The 14,684-nt window shown below is 40.5% G+C and overlaps 1 protein-coding gene across 2 annotated transcripts in view; it reads right to left on the bottom strand.

The window, feature by feature from the left end:
* Nucleotides 1-12,653: 12,653 nt before the first annotated feature.
* slc29a4 (solute carrier family 29 member 4) overlaps nt 12,654-14,684 on the bottom strand; it is a 106,283-nt gene continuing 104,252 nt past the window's right edge. For both annotated transcript variants that reach the window (XM_039774638.1, XM_039774639.1), the window contains exon 11: nt 12,654-13,226. In XM_039774638.1, coding sequence (XP_039630572.1) covers nt 13,096-13,226 — 131 coding nt within the window. In that variant the 3' untranslated portion in view covers nt 12,654-13,095. The remainder of the gene's footprint in view (nt 13,227-14,684) is intronic.

Below are 14,684 nucleotides of genomic sequence, written 5' to 3'. Positions count from 1 at the left end.
CAGGTAAAAGTCAGCCGAAAACATTACAGGGTCACGCGATATGCCCAGGCTACCTAGAAACAGGCTGGTGGCTCCAGGCATGAAGAAAATTTGTCATGCCCTCTGATTTTCATTTGTGTGACTTGACATGGTCTTGTTATACTACATTTTTCTTTATGTCACTATATCTGGACAATACTGTTATGAGTTTTATTCACATGTGCATGTTAACTGTGGCACACAGGGGCTCAGCAGTTAGAATTGCTAGCCAAGCATTGGATTAGATAGCCAAAGACAACTGGAGGCTTGTATAGTCAGCTTAAACACAGGTTAGGGTATTTCTGTCCTCTATCAGCACAAATCTTCTTTCCTTATTGGGAGAATGAGAAACGGCATGTAAGCACTATGATATTTCTGTATTTTGTGGGGGAGGAATTCAGCCCTTGTTTGGAGACGGAGAAGACCAGCAAGTGAAGCAAGACATTATAAAGGCTTGGACAACAGCCAGACCCTTAGAGGCGGAATCGACAAAGCTCGAAGAAAAACCTCCCAGCGTGGTGACGAGAAAATGGCCGACTGTGTTAATCCAGATTTCCCACCTGGATTAAGTCTGTCCATGCGCCTCTCCGTCTGTAACTGCGTTAACCGTCAGTAAATGTAAGCTAAAAGATATTGTTTCTCATGTGATTCTTGTACCGCCGTAATCACGATGGGAGGGATATTGCCATTTCTTGTATATTATGATATTGTTTAATTATTTAATATGCCACAATATTAAAAGAACACATTTCCAAGAGAGCTAATGCCTCTTCAGGAAACAGGTCTGGTGACACGCTCAGCAAGTCTGGCATACTTTATGACTAGAAGTCACATGATGTGACATCAGCTTAAGTTGAGCATCCTATTAACATTTTAATAATACAGTAGTTCCCACACGGATACGCCACGGGTGACACATTCAAAGTCCTACTGTGGATGCTCAAATTCTGCAGATAGTAGGAAACCCTTTATATGAGTTGTTTTCTGTTTACACACATACCTATGATATTGTTTAATTGATACAATTAAGACATAACCATCATTAAATACTAATAAAATATTTTGAAGATTGTTATACTTGTGCCTGTCTCTCTCAAATGAATCAGATTTTCAAAGGATGATGGAACAATTAAAAAAATCACACAGATTGGCACACGCTAAGTTTTCACCACACGCTACCCATGAAATGTGGCGATGCGGATGAGGAGTGGCGTAGCCAAAGTAATGAAAACATTTGCACAGAACGGTGTGCAATTTGAAACACATGAATTGGTTATTTCTGAAATTTCCCATTTAATATTTTCAGGCCACGGTAAACCACGGAAACCGAATCTGTTATTTAATTTTGTGTACAACCATGCCAGTCTTCAGGTGGCCATGCTCCCTTGGTTCCAACATACAAAGTACAAATTAAAAGCTAAATGAACATAAAATGAATGCAAAAACAAAATCACACAATGAATAAAAATCAAGAAAATAGTGAATGAAAAAAAGAGAAATGCTGAAAAGTGATGAGCGAGCACCAAAGTGTTCGGGTGTTCGGTCCAAACACATCGCAATGTTTGTGTGCTCTACCGGGCACCCGAGTATAATGTAAGTCAATGGGAGACAACCAGGCACCCCCTGCTCTGAAGAGGGGAGGGTGCCTGGTCCATTGGAAAAGGTCTGAAAGTGACAGAAACACCACCCAGATGGACCGGGAACAGCATGGGGACGATGTCTGGATGCATCTTGGACTACCAAGTCGCTTCTGGGAACCAGTTTGTTCGAGTTGTACGCCACTTTTACAGACTGACAAAAACACGCCCAAAACCCCCCCAAAAAAATACATTTTACAGGAAAAACGACGCTCTAAAACATTATATGCCAGTGCCTGCAGGTGAGCTGACACTCTAAAACATGCTGCATATATAGTACTCGATGACGTGTTCCGGCCAGCCAATCACTGTAATGCCAGCACCTGACATGGCTACTGGCATTACAGTGAGGGCAGTACTTACCTGCCCCTTGATTGGCTGTCTCCAACCCGCGAAACGTGCTGGACGGAGACTCGAGCATGGCGCACGAGCACATGTGGTGCTCGTTCAAGTAGCGCCATGCTCCAAGCATAACAATGCTCGAGCCGAACACATGTTCGGCCGAGCATGCTCGCTCATCATTAATACTAAACGAAAGACATCAACAAAAACATATTTAGTAATAAATGCCACAAACAATAAAATAAGCATACAAAAATAAAAGAAACTACAACTACGGATGAATGGACATGGCAAAAACCAATGTTAGCTCTAAGGGATGGTCAAGCAGTGCTTACACAGCATTGTGTTTTGAGGTGAGACATGGACTTGTGGCCACTTAGATGACTCAAATTAAATGTGTTTTACAGAAGCCCCCTTCAGTGTAAGGTGGAAGAGGCTGTTTAGCCACCAGGATGCGCCATGTCTGTCCTTCCCAGAGTGCTTTGGGTGTTCTTTTCCTCCTGCCTGCATCTGCTTATTTGCTCACTTGGGTTCATCACGTATTGGATGACAAAACAATCAACATCCTGATAACTGCTCATCTCTGATGGTACAGAGACAACAGGATGCATGTGAATTCATTAAGCAAATAAAAAACAGCCGGTAATGGTGTATATAAAGGTGACAAGAGGACATCAACCTTCATACTGTATAAAAGATTCATACCATGGTGAGACAGGCTGTGCTGTTGTTTGTTGGAGGTTCTTTTTTTTTTCCCAGCACACCGTCAGCATGGGGTGCTCTTTTGGATGGCCAGCACTGCCAGCTGACTGCCCTCTTGGACTCCTCAGCTCCCTGTGGCCCCCTACACATCTCTATATGAGGCCCACATGTATTTGCTTGCTAATAATAAATCCAAGTGATTCAGCTCTGACGAATCAATATTCTTTAGAATTTAATCAAGAGAAAGATATTTAGTAAATGAAAAAGCCAGCAGCATCTATCGACCCAGCACTGCTGTTCATTTACCTCTCCTGTGTCGTTACAGATGGCCAATCTTTTGTACTCCATCAGTACAGACATCTTCTGAAATCCATTTTCCCCATTAGGAAAGTTACTGCTTTGCACCAGTCTCCATGTTTACGGTTGTTTGGCTTCATCTACTTAAAGTTGCACCAAAAAAAACGAGATGGATTGTTTGCTCAGGATTAAACAATTTAAAGAAAGAAATAGTCATTTTTAATTAATACTAATTTTTCCCAGTGTGGAGAGTAATTTTCAATGCTATTCTTAGGTCTGCAGCATCTGGAGAAAGGAATTAGGCAAGAGATTGCAGGGCATAGCAACGGCACTGCCTTCTTATCTTAAAAGCATCATTCAAGCCGGTGTAACGTGAAACGCTCATAGCCGCCAGCAGCACACACAACCATCCCTCCATACTTCAATTTCAAAGCCTACTTTCTCTCAGCCAGGTTTATGAGACCTACAACAAAGGGAGCAAAACAGGATCTCAGCCTGTAGGAGATGCTGGTCCATCATGCACACACCATCACAGAAGGCAGTTCAAAGGAATACTTCGCCCAGACTTGACATCTGTTTTAAATGCTATTTGCCCCATGTAGTTTGTAGTAGTGGCTGAACAAAATCTGAATCTCATGTTTTCCTGCAGAATAGAGAGAAAACATTTATGACATAATAGAAGCCAATAGTGACCAATGCTGAAAAAACGTCCACGGGAAAAAAAGAAGAAATTCTGATGCCACTCGTATGATTCAGCACACATACTAAACAGCAAACTAAAGCCTGATGGGATTGACTTTTTGAATTGAAGGCAGCACTCATAACCAATGAATGATGGGGAGAGGCGGGTCATCAGTTCAAAAAGTGACTCCCATGAGGCTTTAATAAACTGCTTATGATGAGTGCTGAGTATGCTGCAAGTAACTATTTAACAATATGTTAGTATAAAAACAGGCAATTTTGCACATTTTGAGCTTACAACTGGATAACTAACTTGCAGATTATGCGACATGAATAACATGAGAATTTTAAATCATTTTTTTCCATCATTTGCTGTTGTACAGCTTTGGAAATACAAATGTAAAATCTGAAAATGCAATGGAAGGTCTGAAAATGGAAAGTACCTTTACGAGAAGGACCTGTGGGTCTATCTACATCAAGACAGTGGACAGAAGGTATTAAGGAGAATGTTAGGTTATATAGCACCTTGATACAGTATGTGGAGTGCAAATCCAAAGTGGTTCTGCTGAAGCTTTATAACACTCTGGTGAGGCCTCATCTGGAGTCCTGTGTGCAGTTTTGGTCTCCAGGCTACAAAAAGGACATAGCAGTGCTAGAAAAGGTCAAGAGAAGAGGGACTAGGCTGATTCCAGGGCTACAGGGGATGAGTTATGAGGAAAGGTTAAAAGAGCTGAGCCTTTTTAGTTGAAGAAAAAGAAGATTAAGAGGTGACACGATTGACGTGTTTAAAATTAGTGGAGGAATTAGGAGAGTGGATCCAGGCAGACACTTTCAAACGAGGTCACAAAAAACATGGGGACACAGCTGGAAACTCACTCAATGTAAATTTCACACACATGTTAGAATGTATCTTCACACACAGAACCACAGACACGTAGAATAAATGACCGCGTAGTGTGGTGGAGAGCAGGACTTTAGGGACCTTCAGAACTCACCTTGATGTTATTTTAGATAAAGTTAGGTAGTTAGGACTGGCAAGTTTTGTTGAATGGCCTGGTCTTGTCAAAATGTTTCTTATGTTATTAAGTTTGCTTCATGTTCCATTTCACCAGACATGCTTCACTCCTGTATTACTCTTCACACAACTTTCATAAAGCTTAACCTTTAATGCTGTAAATACTCCTGTAGAAGTCAGAATGGTGAGAGCTCCCAGGTTTTCTTCAATGTACCCCTCACCCTCACTATTACCACTCTGCATGTCATCATTCTGTCTATGAAGATAATATTTTTAGAAATATTTTCCTCCACTGTATTCTTAAAAGAAGCATCAAAAACAGAATTCCCTGTAAAGTTACAGACATCTGGCCTCCGGTCTCCCTGAGCCCCCCATGTCTTCTAGAAGGTCTTGCTGTGCTGTGTGCTGGTAGAACCTGTCTGGGGACTTCCTTTAGGTGCACATTCAGCCACACAGTTTAAGATTCACACTGTTTTCTCCTGATCACTACCACATTTGCTTGTCAAAATAGTTCAAACTTAATTAATAATCCTTGTTAAATAGATAGTACATTAGAATAAATTAATTATAAAAAAATATTTAATTCTAATTTATTAATAAGATGATGAAAGGGAATGCAGAAATAAAATTGAATTAATCAGTTATCAGTTAGGATTTCTAAGATGGTTGTTGCTTATTATATTATATTATATTATATTATATTATATTATATTATATTATATTATATTAATAAACTACAAATGGACTGGTGACTTTTCCAAGGATTGTTCCTGCTTTGCTCATGTTGCTTGCATGGGATTGGCTCCAGCTGCTCCACATCTTTGCTCTGGGTAAGTGGGTTTGGAATATGTGTGGCTGGACAGATATATTATATTATATTATATTATATTATATTATATTATATTATATTATATTATATTATATTATATTATATTATATTATATTATGAACCCTTCAAAGGGCTGGTTTCTCATCCAGGTTTGGTTCCTGCTTTATGGCAACTGCTACTGGTATAATACTCTAAACTGCTACTGGTATAATACTCTAGACCCCATTCACCCCATGGTGGGATTCTGTTCTATTCTATTCTATTATAACATGGGACTTCACAGTAGCAGTGCTGCTTCATAGATCCAGCATCCTGGATTTGAATCCTGCACCGGTTACTTTATCCATGTCAAGTTTATGTGTTCTCCCTGTGTTATGTGTGTATTACTCCAAATTCTCCATTTTTTCTCCCTCATCCTAGATGATGTACTATGCTGTTATAATACTGTATAGTATATAATATAATATAATATAATATAATATAATATAATATAATATAATATAATATAATATAATATAATATAATATAATATAATATAATATAATATAATATAGGGCGGCACGGTGGCGCAGTGGTAGCGCTGCTGCCTGCAGTTAGGAGACCCGGGTTCGCTTCCCGGGTCCTCCCTCGTGGAGTTTGCATGTTCTCCACATGTCTGCGTGGGTTTCCTCCGGCGCTCGGTTTCCTCCCACATTCCAAAGACATGCAGGTTAGGTGGATTGGTGATTCTAAATTGGCCCTAGTGTGTGCTTGGTGTGTGGGTGTGTTTGTGTGTGTCCTGCGGTGGGTTGGCACCCTGCCCAGGATTGGTTCCTGCCTTGTGCCCTGTGTTGGCTGGGATTGGCTCCAGCAGACCCCGTGACCCTGTATTCGGATTCAGCGGGTTAGAAAATGGATGGATGGATGGATATAATATAATATAATATAATAGATAGATGAAATTAAATTGGTGAAGAACGACATTTTAAAAAGAAAGCAATGTCACTTGATTGATTCCATGCATTAACCCTTAATTCAGGCCCTATCATCAGGCACATTACTACAAAACACTTCAAAATGCCAGCTTAGAAATTACCCCAGATGAGGCATTGATGAGTTCCCAAAAGGCTGAAGTTCAACTCCATCTAGCTAACGTCACTTATGAAAATTGTACAGTAGATGCTTGTTAATATGTAAGTAATTGTATGTATCCTTTAAATTTCATTCTACAAAGCCACCACTATGCACTGCCAAAACTGAAGAGCTTTAGGTTATTCTGCAGCTTTGAATGTAATTGTCACTCTATAGGAATCGTGCAGCAAACCTGTAGACAGAAACGTGACTGGGACACATTTTGGAAATACTGGGGAATACTTCTGAACAGGTATGCATAATGGTTGACACCATATGCTTGAGATTTAGAATGAATCTGTGAAAACACATCAAAGTTGTATTAATTTATAAAGAGGATATAACAGCACAAGAGTGAGTCCCGATAAGAGCAGATAAATGGAGGGACTGCATTACAATAATGGAGAGATTGAAGGAGTTTAATTTTGTCACCCTAAGCCTCTAGAGATCAACAGCAGATACATTACTACATGGTATAAATAAATAAAGTACACAATGAATCTTCAATGAGGCCAAGGATGGGTTTTGATTTGAGATAAGAATAAGAGTAAATTTCTCAATTGTATTAAACAGCATTTCTTCACATATTTATGGTCAAACAAATTTTCCAGAACACTAGTTGAGAGTAGCACACCAAAGACCTTCTAATCACAAGTCGACAGCTGCTTGTGCACCTTAGGCCAGCGTCACACTACACTTACTGAATCGCATGGCCTGAAGATATCAGATTACGTAACTAAGAATCGCAGTTGATAATGGATTATATGAATTCCTTATAACTCAGGTCTTCTCAGCACAGTTTCATTATTTCCCAATTACCCTGTTCACATATCACAAAGCTGACATTTTCTGACAGCCAATCATCGCAGAGCATCTTTTTTTCTTTCTCCACTTTGCAGCAGTACAACAAAGATGAGGAATAAAAATGATATACTGTATATGCCAGCTCCAAAGATGAGTCTATCTTCTGTTTGTGCAGTCTGGAACGCTTGTTTTCCTTCTTTTCTTGAGGCCACCATTGTTCTTCTATTTCTTGAAGATTTAATTGGTCTCGTCTCTTTGGGTGGGCATTGTAGTTCCATCATAGCACTCATTGGGTGTCCACTCTCTTACATATAGGAACCCACCCTTGTGCCACTATGATTTAGTTGTTGTTGATGTCACACTGTACACTGAGTGCTCACTGCAACCATCCACAACTCATCAGCATTATATTAATGAAAACAACTACTGAATATTATTGGAAAAGTCATGCAGTGTAATGGGGGTTTAGTTCATTAATTTTTGATGATGCCATGAGCTGAATGCTCTGTTCTCTGTTCAATTTTTGAGAAACTGCACCAACAAATCTGGTCAAGCAACCTTCTTGTCTTTTTGCAATTACACAAACTGTATTGGTTGGGTACAAGCAAAGAGAAGTGAAATATTTAAAACCATAGTGTGGCAGGAAGTCCCTCTTCATCTTGAAGGACACAGTGAACGATTGTAGAGAATGCTGATCACCAAGTGTTACAAAGATTTTGGCTGGAGGAAGACTTTAATGAGATACCACAGATTGGGTGAGGTTTCCATGTACAGTATCTTCTCAATCAAAGAAGTGTTACTGTATGAAATCAAAAAAACAGATGTCCACTTTCAACTCCTGCTGTGGATTTCCAGGCCAGCTATGAAATAAACCTCCTAGGTCCACCTCCAGTTCCCGTACATGGATGTGGCCTGGCATGCTACACATTTTGATGCCAGAGGTTTATCTCAGCTGGAGGAGCAGTAACTTTGCTTCAAGACTCTCACAGATTTTCATGAGACCTGCACAGGGACCTCATTTTGGCCACATTTACTCGCAATTGTATTTTTCCAGTCATGCTGCTGTATCAGGGCATGCTCCCAACCTCCTCACATCCTCCTCCATTTAATCTGTTCTACTCCAAGGTAGTACCAACCACACAGCATGCAATATGTGAGTCTGTGGAGGAACTTTATTTCAGCTACCTGTGTGTGCAATTTTATTCTTTCAGTCCTTCAACCTTGGTAAGCAACAATTTGACTTCAAGCTCCCCACCTCATTGTGGAAAATGAGCTCTGCAGACTTGCAGAAGATCCTACTGTTGGATCTTTGTGCTACAAGTCTCATTCTTTCAGTTCCTCCATCTGGATGAGCAGTAGCTCAAGTCTGCGATACTCCCAGATTGTCAGGGACTTCATCCCATCATGGAGACTGTCTTCTTATACCAACAATTTCAATTTTTCAGTCCCTCAAACTGGAGAAGCAATCTGGTGCTACTTTGAGATACACTTTGATCGTCAAGATCCTTATCCCATCTTGGAGAACCTTACAAATTAGAGATGGAGCCAAGGTGCTGTTGGGAGGCATCTGGGACTTCCTAATTAACTTGTTAGATAACCTGAAAGCCTAAAAATAAAAGAACAAATGTGGAGAATTCTTCAAAATAAATATTGAAAACATGTTATGGTGCTACAACTCACTCTGTGACCTTTATTGGGTTTGCAAGAATGTATCATGGCAGCAAGCTCTTCACAGGCAGGGTGGGGCTCGATATTTGAGTGGCAGTGACCCACTGGTAGAGAAGAGAAAATACATACTTTGACAAGAGTCAAGAGGATTTGAGAAAAAGGACAGAGAGGGACTTTCAAAGATGAAGTATAATTATTAGCCCCTTATTAGTGCAAGCCTTGCTGAAGTGTGACAGAAGGAGATGCCGATTGCTGATGCTGGTATACCGACAGTGTTAATGTTACAGGGGATGGCTGTTTGCTCCCAAACGGTCTTTTTGTGCCCTCCATTCTCTTAACTAATCTGAATTGGTTCCTGGTGTTATAATTATATACGGCAATATGTGTATTTTAGGTTATTTTGAAGTCATTTACATATGGCAGCGTTTCTTTGTAGTGACATCCCTCATTTTGATAAACTTAACAGATCTTTAGTGTTTATTACTTTCTTCAAACAAGTAGGCCTAGCATTAGGTTCTGTTTAGTTTTTTGAAATTCTCTATTGATTCCGACTTCTGATTCTCATCTTTGCTCTTTTGGTTTCATTGGTCTTACCAGGTATGATCGCTTTCATTTTCACTGTGATTCAGAATCTTTTCACTTGCAATAATCCTCAGTGATAAATTCTCATTACACATGGCACCCAATTACTGCAACGAAATGGTCACTATAGTGTAGCAAACACAGCATCTAAGTGCATAAGCTTCATGAAGTGTGGCTCTCCACCATGATGCTGATCAGAAGTACATGGTGACGTGGCTTTTGTTTGCGGATTGGGTATCCACATACACTCTTAAAAATAAAGGTGCTCAAGTGGTTCTTCAGAGTGATGCCATAATGGAACCATCTTTGCTTCCCGAAGGTCCCATCCACATGAAGGTTCATTTATTTTGATCCATAACAGGCTCCGTACAGTAAATAACCAAGAAAAGATGATAACAGATGTGTGAAATACCAAAGGGTTTTGATTTTACAAGGAATCTTGCTGCATACAATATCACAGGCTAAGTCCAGGTTGTCTTAATCTGTTAGTGTCCTACCATACATTAGAGAGTTCTTTTTATATATATTAGAATATTTTTCAAAGCATAAAGAACCAACATCGTATACAAAGAACTCTCCCCAGAATGTGTAGTAATAGATTTGATGTGTGACTCTGTCTTCTGTCAAGTTTACTTCAAAGCCATTAGAAGCTGACAGGGTGAAACTGGCCCAGTGAGATGGACCGAAAAATGTGAAAAGACAACCCAGGCAGGTTATATTAAAATGCTGACATTTGCTAAATCAATATAAGGCCAGAGTGACCAAGGGCCACTGTCTGCAGACGCCATGAGTGATTATAACAGGGGAAGGCATTGTTTGGGCACAGTCCAGAAATAACACAGACAGCTCAGATTTCAATTCTAGTAGAAGCCATCCAACCCAGTAAAGAACCATTATTTATGAGTGTATGATGCATGTTGACTGTTTAAGATATGCATAATCCTAACGGATAGCTAATTTATTGCACATTTCATATTACCAGAAGAGGATTTTCAGTGTTCAGTTTGTAAGGGACCACTAATGGGACCCCCTGATTACCACAAAGTATTTTACACTCGCATACTTCGACTTCTTGTTCCTCAAGTCTTACTCTGAACCTAGAAGAGCAATGAGGCCTGAGATCTCCGCTCTGTCACACAGAGTACACACAACAGAAACGTGGATAATTCTGTCATGTTGTGATGAGTGCTTATAGTTCATTTTTTTGTGGTTTCTTCTGAATGAATATTAAAAATGGATATTTTTCAGGGGTGCTAGAAGTCAGGGATTCCAAAAATAGTGTTTGGTTTTGATTTTACGAGAATTTGGAAAAGTTCAAAATTATTTTGTGTTATGTGGCAACACCATCTTTGTTTTTCCTATGGGTGCTGCCATTTCAATTCAAAGGTTCTAAGTGTTTCCATGACAATTGTTTCCCAGAAATCCCCAGAATTTGTGAATTTTGTGGCATCACTGGAGTGACATATCGGTGCATGCATTTCCATGGTACCTGAGAGTGACTGATAGTTACTTGTACAGCATTCAAATGAAAATCTTCTTCACTGTTGTCTGGATTTAGAATTTTCTTCTACTTTTCGATGTTCAAGTTTTGGTTAATGAATTAATTCTAATGTCTGATCGGTTTGATGTTTGGCATTGACTTTAGCATGTTTCTGACTGCTTTCATCTCCTGGTCAATATTATCAATACTATTCTGTCTTGTTTTGAGTCAGTAAGCACTGCTGGAACTAAAAATCTTATCTTTTTGACACTGGATGCACTGCCATCTTCTCCGATTTGTGCAGCAATCACTCAATTACTACAATGTGTATAGTCTTGGAAAGTTGGAGCAGTTAACTGCTAAATTGAGAGCCTCCCCCAGTAACTCTCCTCCTACTCCAGTTTCATACCCACGGTGGTACAGCCAATGCCCCAGTCTGCCGATTCTCATATTGTACCCAGTAAACATGAAAACAGATTAAGGTGCACACACTACTTGAGTGAACTTTAACTTGTTGGCATTTTCTTGGATTGGTGGGCGAGGGGGGGGGTGCCCAGTTTCCTAAAACGTCCTTACTCTTTAAACATTCACTGACCTACCTTTAAGAAAGACATCAAGAATGCTATTCTTTGGGGAGGCACTTTATAAACACTTTACAGCCAGAACACACGCTACTTCAGCCACCCAAACAAACTGCCCCTTATGGCACCATTCACACCCACAGCACTACTAAGCCTGTGAAGCTCTTTCAAAACTCCCCCAGTGTGAAGGTAAATGCAGAGCAGGTCACAAATGTTTTACTGTCTCACCATTTTAGGTGGCATGGACAGTAAAAAAAAAATTCTAACACACCAAAACAGTGGATGGGAGTCGTGGGGTGCTTTTAAAGATGTGGGGCATAATATATTTTTTTAAAAGTATGTTTCTGGCTGCACAGTATACCCCTTAATGGTTGAATAGTTAAAATTTAGACCTGAAGACCATAAGTTTATATCCCACCACTGACTCACCCAGGGCTGTCTTAACGTATGGGCACAATGGGCACTGGAAAGGGGGTCCCAGGAGCATAGGGGTCCACCATGTTTCTGATGTCTATGTATGTTTCTGTTTTGCTATCAAAGCAGGGGCCCCAGTGCATTATTTTACCCGGGGGCCTTTGAGGCTGTTAAGACAGCCCTGGGCCCAGTCACCCATTGCATCTGAATGCTTACAGTTTCTTCTTTAAGGTCTGAAATACACTGGAGTGGCGTGGAACATGAAAAATGCTAGAGAAAAGGAGGATGAATGCTTCTCTTTGAGATTAGGGGTTCAGCATATTATGACGATGGTGTGAGGACAGAGTAAAAGGGGGCATGGTGTTCTTTCACATCCTCCAAGATGCCTTCCTAAATTGTCATTTTGTGACAAGCTTGTGTTTTGGGGACATTGTGGTGCCATCACGTAAAACAAAAACTTGACTGAGAATTATGAAGCACTTAAATGCAATAACAAGGTTGAAAAAACCTTTTGATTAAGACTCAGAATGTCACAGAAAAATACAAAGCAAGGCAGCTGAGCGGCGTCCCATCCACCTCCCCAGCCACCGCTGCTGTTTCACTTACATAGAGACATTCGGCAAGCAGCACAAAATGAAAAATGACATCACAAGGTACTGACAGGGAAATTAAAATATCAGCACTACACACACAGGGTTCCCCAGAAAGTGACTTTGGCTTGAAATCAACCACAGGGCAGCCATTGAAGGAGTTGCTCTAGTCCGTCCCTCCTGGTAGAAAAGATGGGGGCCAATCTGTCTGATCGTCACATTCTTTGATGCTCAGCTCTTATCTGTAACTTGTAGATTGTTCTGTTTTATTATTATTTTTTTTTTTTTTCAGTTGCAGCATGAGCAGGATGAGCATTTTCAAATTAAGGCTTCATAGTTGTCCTTTCAGTAGCCCGAGGTAACAGAAGTGTTCACTTTTTCAAAGTACGTGTGAGTTGCGGTCAGGCTGTAAGCGAAGTAGGCGACAGCAGATCCCAACATCAGGCCTGTCATGTATGATACAGTCATGGTGTTACCTGGAGATAGAAAAGAGAAGAGCTGAACCTCACAATACTTACCAATTTATTACAACATATCACACTGGCTTTACTTCATATAGTGCCTTCTACCATGAATATTATTAGATAATATTCAGATAGTAATCAGTATCAGTTTAATACAAAAGTAGTGTTTTCTTAAACACTACTTGGAGGAAGTAGCTCAATCTGGCATAGATGGACCTACTTGTTATCCCAGTTTGTCCATCTAATTCACTGTTTAGCTGAGTTCGCTATTGCTAAAACCTGCTGTGATGATCCAGGTCGGCTCCACACTTTTTTTCTTTCCTGCCAGGAAATCTTGAACCTGGTACCATCTATAGTCATGAACCAAGATGAGCCAGGCAAATGAGGACACACACATTCACCAAAAGAGTTGGTGCAAAACGTGTTTGGTGCTTTTACTGAAATCAATCAAAATAAAGAACCATGGGTTTAAAAACCCAAAGGTGCAAAGTGCAATGATTCCAACTTTCAATAAATAATCCATAAAAATCGATATGAAGTTGGAGGATAAAACAATTTGAAAAATAAATAGCTATTAAAAGTGAGGTTAAAATCACAAGGCTGGAAACGGTTCTAAAAACTCAGTACCCCAGTGCATGCTTTCTAACAACTGATGTCTCCACTGCTTACCCCAGATGGGATCCTGCAGCCAAAGGAGACATTCTTCTAACAAGCATGGCCAATATTTCATCACAGGCTGGGGCCACTGCTGTCAACCTGGGCTCCCAGCAATGCACCACGTCGAGCTTCACCTTGCTTCTTTGTCTCCCGCTGGCACTCCTCTGTCTTATTCTGGAGCCCCTACAAGCATCGGGTCACTTCAGCTACCCAAAAAAAAAAATGCTCAGTTGGAGCAGCCCTCGTTAGCCCCCCTTGAGCACTGGATCTACGCTCCTCCGAGGGGTCTCTCCTCCCTGTTGCCTGCCTCCTCTCCTCAGCACCCTGACATCTTCCGATAATGCTGTGTTCATTCTTTAAGTCAAAGTCATCTCAACCATATACAAGTATACAGATAGATGAAATTGCAAAGCTCAGCGTCCACAGAGTAACAACATGACATGCAAATAATAAATTAAAAATAGAATTAACATGTAAATTTAAAATTAAAACACAAACAAGACAAGACATTGCGCAAAGAAAAGACAAAGAAGTAGCAGCAATCTTGACGTGTACAACCTCTGTCTTTCTTATTCTGTTCTTTTGATCAGCCCATTTTTCTCATTTTCTTCCTTTTCTTCTGCAGTACAGGCTCTTTATATGGCCTGACTGGGTGCAGATGTAACCCTCTGCCCACTCTGAGGTGTGAATGAGGCACCTGACTGATCCACTCGCATTTGCATGTGGGTGCACGATCAGCCAAGCACCGCAATCAACCCCAGAGCAGCGCCTTCGTGCACCTAACTGCACCCGTTCTAAGCCTGCACGCTTCTG

This window comes from Polypterus senegalus, chromosome 13 (assembly GCF_016835505.1).
Source record: "Polypterus senegalus isolate Bchr_013 chromosome 13, ASM1683550v1, whole genome shotgun sequence".
Lineage (NCBI taxonomy): Eukaryota > Metazoa > Chordata > Cladistia > Polypteriformes > Polypteridae > Polypterus > Polypterus senegalus.
This window is presented reverse-complemented; position numbering and strand designations above follow the sequence as displayed.